At 33.8% G+C, this 15,126-nt stretch overlaps 1 protein-coding gene and 1 long non-coding RNA gene across 3 annotated transcripts; one reads left to right on the top strand and one right to left on the bottom strand.

Moving 5' to 3' along the window:
* Positions 1-3,093: 3,093 nt before the first annotated feature.
* On the top strand, positions 3,094-13,645 carry LOC144565410 (putative xyloglucan endotransglucosylase/hydrolase protein 23). The gene is made up of 3 exons (XM_078315159.1): positions 3,094-3,455; positions 4,060-4,253; positions 13,023-13,645. Exons 1-3 carry the CDS (start codon positions 3,165-3,167, stop codon positions 13,411-13,413), a joined length of 876 nt encoding a protein of 291 aa, XP_078171285.1. The 5' UTR covers positions 3,094-3,164; the 3' UTR covers positions 13,414-13,645.
* On the bottom strand, positions 5,264-7,652 carry LOC144565411 (uncharacterized). Of its 2 annotated transcripts, none has more exons than XR_013514890.1 (5): positions 7,397-7,652; positions 6,689-7,244; positions 6,337-6,444; positions 6,175-6,227; positions 5,264-5,479 (listed from the first exon to the last, which is right to left on the bottom strand). It is a non-coding gene; the product is annotated as an uncharacterized LOC144565411 (long non-coding RNA). The 2 variants fall into 2 exon arrangements; XR_013514889.1 differs by having other exon boundaries at positions 6,689-6,789.
* Positions 13,646-15,126: the final 1,481 nt, after the last annotated feature.

The raw sequence follows: 15,126 nt of genomic DNA, 5'->3' as shown, positions 1-15,126 counted from the left end.
TTGCAATTAAAACCATGTGTTAAACTTAATAGAAAACTGTTATGGAAACGAAGCAAGTGCCTAGATTTTTTTAATATGAGTGCGGTTTCCAATAAACAGATCAAATTCAGTTCACATTAATTAATTAACTTTTTTATTTTATTTTTGTTGAAAGTTTGTATGCAATTGTTTAGATACTTGATCCCGAAATCAAACAGGTTCATTGATGTGAACTCGGCTGTTAATTTGACTTGCATTAATTGTAACTTCCAACTTGATTGCATGTGTTGACCACAGATTTCATTTTGTCAATCGATTGGTAGGTTTATAGTTTGTTTAACTTCATAGTTTAAACTAATTTTGAAGTATTATAAAAAAAAAACTAATAATGGATAAACATCTAATTATGTAAGTTTAAATTTCAAATGGTCGAAGCATTTATGTATAAATATTACATAATAAAAAATTAATTAGACGCGAGGCGTAGATGCATGAATGATTGTGAATATTTTGGACATCATTTTTATTTAAAAAAAAAATGCGGAAAGCACATTATTACGGTATACACACTTAGCTTCATCTTTTTACTTCGTGACATAAAAAATGTATTTCATCGCAATAATGGGAGAATCTAGATCGACTTTGCTTTGCTAATTAGTCTTAAGAAAAATAAGAGATAATAAATGCAGCAATAATAACGTACTTGTAAAAAAAAAAAGTATAACACAAGTATATAACAATACATTTAACCCCCCGTCATTAATTTTCACAAACACAAGCAACATTCATTATGCAATAAGTAGACCAATAGATCACGTACCGAAATTTTTAGTTTTTTACTCATATCCTCCAGCATTAAATAAAAAATTCCACAAATGTCCTCGACTTTTAAAAAAAAAAAAAAATTTAAATGCACCACTTTTTTGTTATATTTTGTTTTTTTTTTGTATGATTTTATTGTTGTGTTATATTAATTAATTGTTTTTTTTTTTACTATATTGACCGTAATGTTTGACGATGTGAAAAAGCACCGTCGTCATCCTCTTGTATGGTGTTGGGGTACGTACATGGCTGATGAGAGTGTCGAAAAGAAGGCATCCGTTGCTTGGATCACAAATCATGGCTTTTCAACTCGCTGCCTCGAGGTTGTAGGGTCTGGGAGGCCTCGGAGCTGGAACCGATGATAGATTCGGTACTGAAACATGGTGGATACGCATAACTCGGCTCATATATATGCATCCTCATCTGCTCCCAGTTCCTCCAAACTGAATGGGGCTCGTGAGTCTCCCTCCGAGTCTCCAAACTTAATGTTCGCCTGTTTCTAAAAACTGATTGATGTTAAGTTCACGGATTTAAAAATGAAGTTAAAATGTTTTTATTTTATAAAATACCCTTTCTCGTGTAACCTATCAAAAGAAATAACCCCCCCCCCCCTCTCGAGAGACAATGTTGTTCCGGTTTCTGCATGGGTTGGATAAAGATAGTACAATGCAAACCCAAAAAGAACAAATAATATCATTATATCAAGGCATCTGAATTGTCATGGGCATATGAAATTTATAGAATGGCTACGTGCATGACTGCAAGTCACACATTAAGCCAATAGAAATGGGGTTTTTTCAACCACGTACTGATAACTCAAAGCATTCATATTAAGATAGCTTATTTCATAGCAATTGTACGTTGATTCAGAAATTAATGTGTTTAGAATTGAAGAGAAGCCGAATGATATTCTTGGAGAGCATATATATATGCATGTCTTTTTTCTGCAATTGTTTTTTTTTTCTTTCTTCTGAAATTCTTGGTTCTAAAGTTTATACTATATTTGACTCTTATATATTGCATTATTATTAGACTTTATTATGTACAATTTTATTATTGTCACGCAACATTTGATTTTTTTTCTTACTCTATTTTTCTATATTTGTTATTGTCGAGGGAGAAAAAAAAAGATAAATGAGGAAATGGATGGGATTGATGGGAGGAGAGGGAAAAATTGAGATAATATTTTGTTAATAATTTTGGAAAAGAAGTATTTTTGTTTTATGGTTTTTAAGAAAAAAAAATTTCAAAAATTTCACAATATAATCTTATAATAGCGATACTGTTGAAATTATAATACAGTTGTCCCAGAAATAATTTACAAGTGATCACAAGTCATAATGACACTTGTTTCTTACAAACTACATACTAATTAATTAACCGACTTAATTCACTTAAAGCCGTACGTGGCATGAAATCACGTGGGAGTATCATGAAACAAGTGTGTGAACTAATTATCATAGTTAGATGCCTTCCTAGTTCCTAGATTTGCACTCCAAATTTTGATTAAAAAAATTAAATCAATCGCAGGTTTGACGAAATCTCGATCAGAAGCCCACGAGCCAGGCATGGCCAGCCCTTTTCCTTTGGGGCCGGTACAATATTTCTCAATTTTATCTTGGATTTCCTGTGAAGCTCTAACTCTCTTCCGATACATATGCGTGGGAGTTGCATTAGATGTTTAGGCTGCGCCTTATTCATTTACTAAACCAGTGCATGTCTCAGTTTTGACCTTAAATTTCTCTGCTTGACAGTGAAAACATATTTTGAATTTTTTTTTTCTCAAACAAATCTTTTCAGTTCAAAATTGTACCATTTGTCTTTTTCTTTTTAAAAAAAAAAATGCTTAGTGGTGCATGGCTATCAAAGTATAGTGACAATCGTTGTTCCTTGATCAGAAACACATCTCAACAGCACTAAAAACACATGATTGGGGGTTGATCTAACTAGGTAATTTGAACAATGGACATTATTTCCATTAACTTTGTGTATTGGATATTAAGCACGGCTTTATCATTCGGGGTTTTGGTGTCAGTGAAATCCGATTTTTCTATATTAATTAACTAAATTTTAGCATATATTTGTGGTTCCTCACATAGTGTGGCATCTTTTGAATCATATATATAACATTTAGGTTTCGATGCAGAGTAGCGATAATCCATAATATATTCCTTTAAACCTAAGCTTGACTCGCTCAATAAGTCTATCCCTAAAAAGGCCTAAAAACTACTCTCACAAGTCACACCAAGTCACCAATCACTATATAAACCTCTTATTGTTAGCTTCATGCACCTCTTACACCTATTCGCCTTAACCCTAGCCTTGGTGTCCCTTTGGCCTGTTCTGAAAGAAGCCAGTAAATAATGGCTTCTTTCTCTTCTACCCCAAAGCTTGTATCAATATTTGGTGCTCTACTTGTGTTCTTCTCTCTCTTTTTAAACCCCTCTTTTGCTGATACCTTTGACAAGGAAACAGAAATGATTTGGGGCAGTGGTAACGCAAAACAAAGCGACGATGGAACACAACTGAGGTTATCTCTTGACACCCGTTCTGGCTCTGGTTTTAAATCGAAAGATGCATACTTATTTGGACGGATAGACATGCAAATAAAACTTGTCGAGGGAAATTCAGCTGGCACTGTATCTACATTTTATGTAAGTATATATATATATATAATATTACTGTTTAAATGGAATGCATTTTTCTTTGACACAGAGAGATTTTTATGAACTATATATATGCTGAGGGCAAGCTGACAAAATCTGTTATTAATTCCTGATTGTATATCATCATTAGTGATGAGAGTATCCGCATGGATAAAACATATTCTTGTAATATCAATATAACTTTTTGTATATGTATTGGGAAAGTTAATTTGAACTTCTTTTATCACTACCCCCATCTTATTAATTACTGTTATTAATGGCAAAATGAAGCAAAAAATAGAGAGGCTAAAATTAATATAACTTTCTTCTTAATTAAATTATAGAAACATCGAGTTTGAAGGGCTGAAATTAATGATAATCATATATATATATATATCATAATCATAGATATTTATAACTAGAAAAATTAGATCTCAAACTCTATTATTAATATTTATCTGCTATTTGTATAGCGTACTTGGGCATAATCATATAATTATGTAAAGTCAGAGATAAATATTGCTGCTGTATGGACTCCGAGAAATATATATACATTTTTTGAAAGCCCCTATGAGTATATATTTATCTAATTTCATGGTTAATTAATTTGTAGATATCATCTGAGGGAGCCCAGCATGATGAGGTGGACTTCGAGTTTCTGGGGAACCTTAGCGGACAACCGTACATACTGCACACAAATCTATTTGCACATGGATATGGGGAGAGAGAGCAGCAGTTCTACCTATGGTTTGACCCAACTGCCGACTTCCACAATTACACCTTCCTTTGGAATGCTCGTCACATCGCGTAAGTTCACTTACTAAACCCTAAATAATTATATATAAAGTCGTAATTGTAGCGCTAGCTGTTATAAATCATAAATGTACGCTATTCAACAATTTACGAGGCACTAATTAATAAAAACACCGGATTTCATGCTAACATGCACCTTTTCAATAAAGAAAGATCGATTAGGGTGAGAAACCTCGTAACTCTGTGACTCGTTAGTAACTTCTTCGCTAAAAATTCATTAATAACTTGATTATTATTAACTCGTTAGTTAATTCAATGAATTGAATACTAGCATACTTCAACTCGCTCATATAGTGACAAATGAATTATTTAGATTTGGTTCGGCGAGATCAAAAGTTTGTGATTCGAAAATAATTCAAGTATGATTCGAAAATTATTCGAATCAGAGATCTCAGTTCCACAAAGAAGCAAAAGAAAAAAAAAACAAATTATTCGTGAAAAATTCATAAAATTTGGAAAAAAATCGTAAAATTCACGAATAATTCGGTCAAAGTTTTGGTCAACTGAATAATTCGACGTTCTGTTCTCCATCACAAAAGAAATAAATTATTCGCGAATTTTGTGACTATGTTTGCTCATTAAGAACTGACACTACAGCAACAAAGACTTTCAGAGACCGGTTAAACCGGTCTCTGATAGTCACGTCGCCGGTCGCTGATAGTCATTCCGGTCTCAGAAAGTCAATTCCGGTCTCTGATACCCCGGTCGCTGAAAGCCTTGTCGCAGATACTCTTCTGCTGACGTCACCAGTCACTGAATGACATCAGCCGGTCGCTGATACTTTTTCTGCGACCAATTGTTTTCTGTCGCTGTTAATTTTTGCTGACGTCAGAAAAACATATCTGCGACGAAATAAACGGTCGCTGATAGTAAAAAACCGGTCGCTGATAACCTTCTGTCAATTTTTTTGGGTTTTTTTTTAGTTATTTACTTTCCCCCATTTAATTGGTACCACACATACCAAACATTCACATCGATCAAACATAAATAACAACATCTAAACATACAAAATATAAACAACATTCAAATCAAACAAAATCGATCAAAGCAAGAGTATATTACATCATGCTAAATCAAACAAAATCGATCAAACATAATATCACATTTTGACAATACTAATTACATGAGCTAATCCACAAACACTAAAATCTTCTTGTGACCTAGAATTAATTGATAACCTGGTCATGAAGGTTCTTGTTGACAAGCTGTAGGTGATCTGTCTGAAAAAAGATGCAATTATATCTGTTACATCATGCTAAATTCTGTATAATATGCTGTTTTCATATTTTTGAAAAGTCTTAACTTTGAAAATGGTTAGAAAATAGCAGAAAAATCCAAATGGAGAAAACTTTGGCTCTAAACCACTTGTTTTTCTGTCCTCTATCTAACTGTGTAAGTGGATTTTGGATTTAGACTTTTGATCAGCCTGCACTGGCTGATCTGTCACAGGAGGTCAAGAAAAGATCGTAGCCAACTTTAGAAATTCATTCCAAGAGTTTTACTAAGCCAAATTTAATGTTCTTTATATGAAAATTCTCAAGACATGGTGTTCTATATGCTGGTAATTTTTCATAAATTTTGGGGCTCCCTAACTATACCAAACAGTAGCCTAAACACAGGGGTAAACTGGGAACAGTGCTGTCATTTTTGCTGTTTTTTCCCATTTCGAAGGCTGAACTTCAAAAATTCATTAAAAATAGCAAAAAAATCCAAATTGATCAAAATTAAAGCCTAAACTGCATGAAATTAAATCCTCTATCTATCTGTCCTATTTATTTTACCAGAATCAGAGTTTATGTTCTCTAATTTGCTAGTTTTCAACAGAAGTTATCTCATGAGCAATCTACAAATGAAAATACCAATCTACAAATAAGCAAGTACAAATAAGCAAAATTGCAAAGGGTAAAGAGCTTACTGAATTTTGTAGTAGTTAAATTAATGGTCAAATCCTACCACAACAGCACCAACCTGCAATACCACATATAAATATGCTAAAGTAATAATCAACCACTTTATTACAATAAATAAAGGGTCTTTTGCCAAAAAAGAAAAAGAAAAAGAAAAAGTAATAATCAACCTGCAATTCACCTTTTGGCCTTCTCCAGTTGCAATTCGAGCTCCTGAATCCTTCTTGCATGAAGCAAATTTCTAGTTTCTGCCTCGTTAATCCGAAAATAAAGTTAATCTGAAAATAAAGTTAAGATATTTTAGTATGGACCAAACTGAAAATAAACTTTGATCAAAGTATGTACAAAACAAGGAAATGAGATGGAAATTAATTGAACTTTCTTGGGGTAAAACCAAATTCAATAATACTGGATCATTTTGTTTCCTTTAGTAAACCAATGTCTGCTTGGAATGAGCCTACACACAAGATGTAAATGCATCCTCTAACAAAACCAAAAGAATAAAAAGTGAAAAACATTTACAAGAATTGCTTCTTTCTTGCGGCAGAGAACAGTCAAATACACCGAAATAGAACACATACAAGCTTAATTCTCACTTCTTGCACAGCCAATAAGATTGAATCCTATCCATGGAAAATATGAGCAAGTTGAAGAATGTGTGTCAGAATATGACAGTGAGGATGCCCAAAGATCTTAAAGCACATGACAACCAACTATTTAACCTCAAATTATATAATTAATTGAAAGATAAAAGTTAAAAATGAAGCACTTGGTTAGAAAGAAGCAGTAATCTATTTAATTCTTACTAGAGGAAAGATGTAAAATCATATTAGTAACTCTAGATGCTTTTCACTTTCCTATTTTTTCAACTTTTTCCCATAGGAAAGCGGCATACTAAATTGAAACATTTGAGTATGAATATACTTGAAAGTAAATTAGACAAAATTGAAATTAAGTAAATCATCTACTTTCCTGTTTTCATCTCTCAAGTTTAAAAATTACATTTGGTACTAAAATTGTACCAGTTTGCTCCATACTTTGACATGAGTCACAAATTTCTAGTTTCTGTCTCGTTAATCTGAAAATAAAGTTAAGATATTTTTAAGCAACATTTCAGCTCATATTTTGAGACAAAATTTGGCTTTAGATTCCACATATTTTTTGAGCAAATCAACAAAACCCTAAATCGGGTGACAAAAGAGAAAGAAACAAAAAGAAAAGGAAAAGTACCTAAGAAGAGACGAGCGAAAATCACACGATTGCGGTGCTTGAGAAACCTCGCCATCTTGTCTTGAGCCGTAGCTGACAGAGGAGATTGAGGTGCGCGGAGGAGAGAGGAGGAGATGGAGGTGAGCGGAGATGGAGGCGCGTGAAAGAGAGAGGAGGAGATGGAGGCGCGCGGAGGAGAGAGGAGGAGATGGAGGCGCGCGGCACTTGGCACCAGAACCCTAGCATCAGGGCGGAGAGCTGCGTTTTGATTTTGGCGGAGGGGGTGGTGCGCATTTTATTTTTCATTAGCCGCTTTTTTAATTTTCAGCGATATCAAAAAAAAAAAAAAAATTTCTGCGACCGGTATCATTCCCGGTCGCTGATAGTCGTGGTTGCCTGACAAAATAAAATTTCATTTTTTTTATTTGAAAAATAGATTATCTGCGACCGGCGTCAGCACCGGTCGCTGATACCGGTCGCAGAAAATATGTTTTGCTGTAGTGTGAGTTATATGAAATCATGTCACATCCAATATCAAATAGTTTCATTAATTATGTATAAAGCATGTTGTGTATATTGCAACATTAAGACACAATGTTTGGGCTGATGAACAAAAACAAATTCAATATAATATGCAAATATTTGTTTCATTTGGATACTTATATATAAGACACTGATAACAGGTAATTGTGATGCTCGAGTCTGATTGTACAATATTATCCGCAAGTCAATATGTCAATATTTTTTATTGGATAAATTAGCTATAATTTATCAATTTGTCTAGTTCTGAAACAACAAAAAAACTCTAAACAAAATTCAAAATTACTGACAAACTTGATATCTTAACGAGTCGCTTAATGAGTACGAGTCAACTCGAGCATTTAACGAGTTGAGCATGAGCTCAGTTCTCAACTCGATATTATCTTTCTCAACTCAATAATATATATATATATATATATATATATATATATATATATATATATAGAGTACGGCTAACGCGCTTCCTCTAGCATATGGGCCGAAATGCTTCCGGTGGAAATTTGAAATTTCAAAATCCAAAAAGTCGATCTGAACCGTTCATCTCCTTCTCCATATTAATATCTGCTTGGAGACCAAATTTTACATTTTTCTGAAATTTTTTACTATTTATTAAGCCACTTTGAAAATCGCTGATCCAACGGTGGCTTAACAAAACAGTAAAACCATTGGATCAGCGATTTTCAAAGTGGCTTAATAAATAGTAAAAAATTTCAAAAAAATGTAAAATTTGGTCCCCAAGCAGATATTAATATGGAGAAGAAGATGAACGGTTCAGATTGACTTTTTGGATTTTGAAATTTCAAATTTCCACCGGAAGCATTTCGGCCCATATGCTAGAGGAAGCGCGTTAGCCGTACTCTATATATATATATATATATATATATAGTAAGGTTCCAATGCCTCATTTTTTTTATACCTCATATTTTATATCTTCATTTTTTTCATATTCAAAGTCCAAATTATCGATCCGAACCGTTCAACATGATATCCATATTAAAATATAGTTAGGGATGAATTTTTTTTACTATTTTTTAAGATGGGTAGAAAATCACTATTTTTTGAACGGTTCAAAAACAGTGATTTTGTACCTATCTTAAAAAATAGCAAAAAATTTCCAAAAAATATAAAATTTAGTCTCCAAACACATATTAATATGGAGAACAAGTTGAACGGTTCGGATCGACCGTTAGAATTTTTAAAACTCGAATATTGAGCCGTAGCACCGTAGCCCTCTATGCTATCCATAGCACCCAAGCCTTACTCTCTCTCTCTCTCTCTATATATATATATAGAGGAGGGATCAAGTTACAACAAGCATTATCTACATTTTCGAAGTCCAAATCGTCGATCCAAACCGTTAGATGTGATCTCTACAATAAAATGTGCTTGGAGACTAAATTTTACATTTTTTGAAATTTTTTTACTATTTATTAAGATGGGTATAAAAACTAGTCAAATTCAGACCATTGAATTTTGTACCCGTCTTAATAAATAGTAAAAAAAATTCAAAAAATATAAAATTTGGTCTCCAAGCACATTTTATTGTAGAGATCACATTTAATGGTTTGGATTGACGATTTGGACTTTCAAAATGTAGAAAAAGCTTGTTGTAACTTGTTGTAACTCAAAAAATGTTGTAACTTGATCCCTCCTCATATATATATATATATATATATATATATATATATGGAGGGATCCATTTACACCCTTTTTTTTGTGACACCAAATAACACTCTCCATTTTCAAAGTTTTCAAATTCCAAACAGTCGATCCAAACCGTTCAATATAATGGATATGTTAAAATGTGCTTGTAGATCAAATTTTATATTTTTTGGAATTTTTTTTACTATTTATTAAGTATTTAACAAAATAGTTATATTCAGACCGTTGAATTTTTGATCTGCAAGCACATTTTAACATATCCATCAAGTTGAACGGTTTGGATAGACTGTTTGGACTTTGTAAACATAGGGTGTAATTTGGTGTCACCAAGAAAGGGTGTAATTGGATCCCTCCTCTCTCTCTCTCTATATATATATATATATGAGGAGGGATCAAGTTACAATAATTTTTGAGTTACAACAAGTTACCACAACCATTTTCTACATTTTTAAAGTCCAAATTGTCGATCCAAACCGTTAGAAGTGATCTCCACAATAAAATGTGCTTCCATATCAAATTTTACATTTTTTTGAATTTTTTACTATTTATTAAGATGAGTACAAAATTCAATGGTCTGAATTTGACTAGTTTTTGTGCCCATCTTAATAAATAGTAAAAAAATTAAAAAAAATGTAAAATTTGGTCTCCAAGCACATTTTATTATAGAGATCACATCTAACGGTTTGGATCGACGATTGAGACTTTGAAAATGTAGAAAAACAACGATTTTCAATAAATCTAAAAAAATAGTAAAAAAATTCCAAAAAAATGTAAAATTTGGTCTCCAAATATATATTAATATGGAGAAAAAGATGAACGGTTCGGATTGACCGTTAGAATTTTGAAAAGTTGAATATTGAGCCGTTGCACGGAGGGCCTTTATGCTACACGTAGCACCGTAGCAAGTTCGATATATATATAAGTTACAATAATTTTTGAGTTACAACAAGTTACCACAATCATTTTCTACATTTTAAAAATTCAAATTGTTGATCCAAACTGTTAGATGTGATCTCCATAATAAAATGTGCTTGGAGACCAAATTTTACATTTTTTGAAACTTTTTTACTATTTATTAAGATGGGTACAAAAACTAGTCAGATTCAGACCTTTGAATTTTGTACCCATCTTAATAAATAGTAAAAAAGTTTCAAAAAATGTAAAATTTGGTCTCCAAGCACATTTTATTATGGAGATCACATCTAACGGTTTGGATCAACAATTTGAACTTTAAAAATGTAAAAAATAGTTATGGTAATTTGTTGTAACTCAATCCCTCCTATATATATATATATATAGAGAGAGAGAGAGAGAGAGATGGGCTATGGTGCATTGCAATGCATGAAGGGGTTTGTGCATTGGACCATAAATCTAAAATTCAAAATCCAAATGGCCGATCCAAACCGTTCATCTTGTTCTCCATATTAATATGTGCTTGGAGACCAAATTATATATTTTTCTGAATTTTTTTACTATTTATTAAGTATTTTACAAAATTGTTGATCCAATGGTGGCTGCTGATTTTACTGTTTTGTTAAGCCACCGTTGGATCAACAATTTTGTAAAATACTTAATAAATAGTAAAAAAATTCAGAAAAATATAAAATTTGGTCTCCAAGCACATATTAATATGGAGAACAAGATGAACGGTTTGGATCGGTCATTTGGATTTTGAATTTTAGATTTATGGTCCAATGCACAAACCCCTCCATGCATTGCAATGCACCATAGCCCATCTCTCTCTCTCTCTCTCTCTCTCTCTCTATATATATATATATATATATATATATATTATATATATATATCCTCCTTATTAAGGAGCTTAATGTCTAGATCCTACAAGGGTCTTGATTTACTGGTTTTTTTTTGAAATGATGCTTAGCCGTTGAGTTTCCAGATCGCACATAGATGAATTTTCCAAATTATGAGCTTCAACACTTAAGTATGCATTGGTCGCGCCGCATATGATCTCATGTGCACCGCGCACCCTTTTTCTTTTTTTCTGTTGAAGGCGTGATTTGAACCCAGTTAGGTTCTGTTGGTGCCAAAATTCTTACCACTACACTAGAGTTCACATGTGTTATCTTGTAGATAAATATAGTATTTAACTATTTTTCTCTACAAATTTGATTTAAATTATCTCTCTTCCTTATTAAGGAGCTTAATGTTTTCTACTACATAATTTGCTCCCGTTGCTGTGTACGGGCACGATTACTAGTATATATATACATGAGTAAAGCTAGGGTGTGATGTGCTCACCAAGAGAGTTTGGTGAGCACAACTCCAAAAGTTCATCGGATCGACTTCAAACGGTAAATCCAAACTGTTGAAATCCATGTGCTTCATGAGTGATGCATGTGCATGCAAAATTTTGAAAGTTTTGAGTTCATTTGCTACACGATCAAGCGGTCAAAGAAATAATAAAAATTGACTATATAAAACAACTTATAAATTAACTTAATAAAATGTTTATTTCTTTGACCGCTTGACCGTGTAGCAAATGAACTCGAAACTTTCAAAATTTTGCATGCACATGCATCACTCATGAAGCACATAGATTTCAACGTTTGGATTCGGCGTTTGAAGTCAATCCGATGAACTTTTGGAGTTGTGCTCACCAAATTCTCTTGGTGAGCACATCACACCCTAGCTTTACTCATATATATATATATATATATAAGGCTGTGGCTAAATTGCTGCTGGCAGCAGTTCTGCCCAGGTGCTGCCGGGGCATTTTTTAGCCGTGTGATGTCCAAACAACAAATCCAAACCGTTAGATGTTTAATCTATAATATAATCTACTTGGAGACCAAATTTTACATTTTTTGGAATTTTTTTACTATTTATTAAGCTGGTTTGAAAACCGCTGATTTCAATGCTGCAGAAAATTACTGAAATCAGCGGTTTTCAAACCAGCTTAATAAATAGTAAAAAAATTCCAAAAAATGTAAAATTTGGTCTCCAAGTAGATTATATTATAGATTAAACATCTAACGGTTTGGATTTGTTGTTTGGACATCACACGGCTAAAAAAAGCCCCGGCAGCACCTGGGCAGAACTGCTGCCAGCAGCAATTTAGACAGACCCTATATATAAGGATAATTTAAATATACACAAATATTTAAATATCATATATTGATATTTATTTTTTCAAAAAATTAAATACGAATCAGATATTATTTCATCCCTACTTGCGGGTCTCAATGTTTTTAGTTATAAATAAGATTGCGTTGAATTTAATCCTGAATTCTCTAGGCTTAATATATATATATATTTTTAATAGGCTTAATAAATTCGCATTGCACTTGATTGCTATATATGAATACAAGTATATGCCAGCCATTGGTCTCATACACGGTAATCGGTAGTCTAACTTGCAATTATAATACTGAGCTATATCCATATATATAACCTAACAAGTCTCAAATGCTATTTTAATTTTCAGATTTTTGGTGGATGATATACCGTTAAGGGACTACAAGAATCATGAGGACAACGGGCTGTTCTTTCCCGACAGACAACCAATGAATGTTTACGGCAGCATCTGGGACGGCGATGGGTGGGCCACGAGGGGCGGCCGCGATAAGACAGATTGGAGCCAGGCCCCCTTCACTGTGCACTATCAGAATTTCAACCCGCAAGCATGCGTGCCTCAAAAGGCCTCCATGGTGTGCAACCTGCCTGATGAAGGTGACTACTCCTGGCTTGACAAGATGCTCGATGAATCGCAACAGGAGAAGATGAAATGGGTTCATGACAATTTCAAGTTGTACGACTACTGCACCGATTATAATAGGTGGCCTGACGGGCTACCGCTAGAGTGCCAATTGGGATAGACTAGCTAGCTTGCGGTGGCACCTATAAAGGATAGACAAAAGGAGAAGGATGTTGGAGTTCATTCATGGCGTTATCATTGATATATTGGTTTATTCTTTCTCTAGACAATAAATTCATTATTGGAAAAGAAAAGTGATTATTCTTATTAATTTGTTGATTGTAACCCTGCTTATTACATTGAATAGGTAAACGTTTACGGTTTACCCCTATAAATATATAGACTTGCATGCACGAGTATTTCTATTTAATTTTCTTTTTGGATGTTAACGTAATTACAAGGATTTCCATTTCCTAGTATCTTCGAAAAGAGAAGCTAGCTAGAGGAGGAATATTTCATCTTGTTGTATTACTTATGACAAAAATATCATAGTAGCATCACAAAAAAGAGAATCAAACGAACACAAAGATTTTAACGTGGTATCGCCTATAGCGCACTCCACGACACACACACCCTCTCAATATTTTATTTCATCTCAAGATAGTTTTGTTACAACACACACAACACTTCAAAATAATTATTTTTCTCTCTTAATTTTCTGGTTTGGAGAGGCCGAACTTATAGGGCTGTACACGCATACAAAAGGAAGGAAATCATGTGCACACAATCAAGAAACAAATCACACAATCAGGAAATAAATCTCCAGCTAGCAATATTTGGTAGATCCCATAAATGTAGCATAGTATCTTGAATTATCTCCAGGAAATCTTTGGCCGAATTTACCTTCTTGATTTTCTCCTCTAGATCTGGTGTGGCACCAACTACACGTGTCAGCTTATCATTCCAACATCCCCCTCAAGTTGGCACGTAGATATCAATCATACCTAGTTTGAGAAGAGACTCATTAAACACCTTGCTTGACACAGCTTTGGTTAGCATGTCCGCTAACTGCTCACCTGATCTTACAAACGGAATTTTAATAATCTTTGAGTCTATTTTCTCTCTGATAAAGTGTCTATCTATTTCAATGTGTTTCGTTCTGTCATGCTGTACCGGGTTATGGGAAATGTCTATTGCAGCCTTGTTATCACAAAACAATTGCATTTCACTGGTTGGTTCAAAACCTAGTTCGGTTAAAAGTTTTCGTAACCATAATAATTCACAAATACCTTTTACCATTCCCCTAAACTCCGCTTCTGCACTAGACAAAGTTACCACATTTTGTTTCTTGCTTCTCCAAGTAACTAGATTTCCCCCCACGAATGTGAAGTAACCTGCTGTTGACTTGCGATCACTCACACTTCCTGCCCAGTCTGCATCAGTATAACCACAATAATTCACAAATACCTTTTACCATTCCCCTAAACTCCGCTTCTGCACTAGACAAGGTTACCACATTTTGTTTCTTGCTTCTCCAAGTAACTAGATTTCCCCCCACGAATGTGAAGTAACCTGCTGTTGACTTGCGATCACTCACACTTCCTGCCCAGTCTGCATCAGTATAACCAGCTATTTCGAGATGTCCATGTTTCTTAAACATTATCCCTCTTCCTGGAGCGCCTTTTAGGTACCTAAGAATTCTCATTACCGCCTCCATGTGTTCTTCACTTGGAGAGTGCATGAATTGGCTAACAACACTCACTGCATAAGTTATGTCAGGTCTAGTATGAGATAAATAAATCAATTTTCCAACTAACCTTTGGTACCTTTCCCTGTTTACTGGACTCTGATTCGGGTCTAACCCCAATTTGTGATTTTGTATCATGGGTGTGTT

Source organism: Carex rostrata, chromosome 14 (assembly GCF_964058835.1).
Source record: "Carex rostrata chromosome 14, lpCarRost1.2, whole genome shotgun sequence".
In the NCBI taxonomy this organism is placed as follows: domain Eukaryota; kingdom Viridiplantae; phylum Streptophyta; class Magnoliopsida; order Poales; family Cyperaceae; genus Carex; species Carex rostrata.
This window is presented reverse-complemented; position numbering and strand designations above follow the sequence as displayed.

What these genes read in the sequence shown, in the direction of transcription:
- LOC144565410 (XM_078315159.1), top strand. Translation starts at nt 3,165, where the DNA reads ATGGCTTCTTTCTCTTCTACCCCAAAGCTTGTATCAATATTTGGTGCT. An exon ending in GCACTGTATCTACATTTTAT is followed by an intron (nt 3,456 to 4,059) that starts GTAAGTATATAT and finishes ATTAATTTGTAG; the next exon opens with ATATCATCTGAGGGAGCCCA. An exon ending in TGGAATGCTCGTCACATCGC is followed by an intron (nt 4,254 to 13,022) that starts GTAAGTTCACTT and finishes TTTAATTTTCAG; the next exon opens with ATTTTTGGTGGATGATATAC.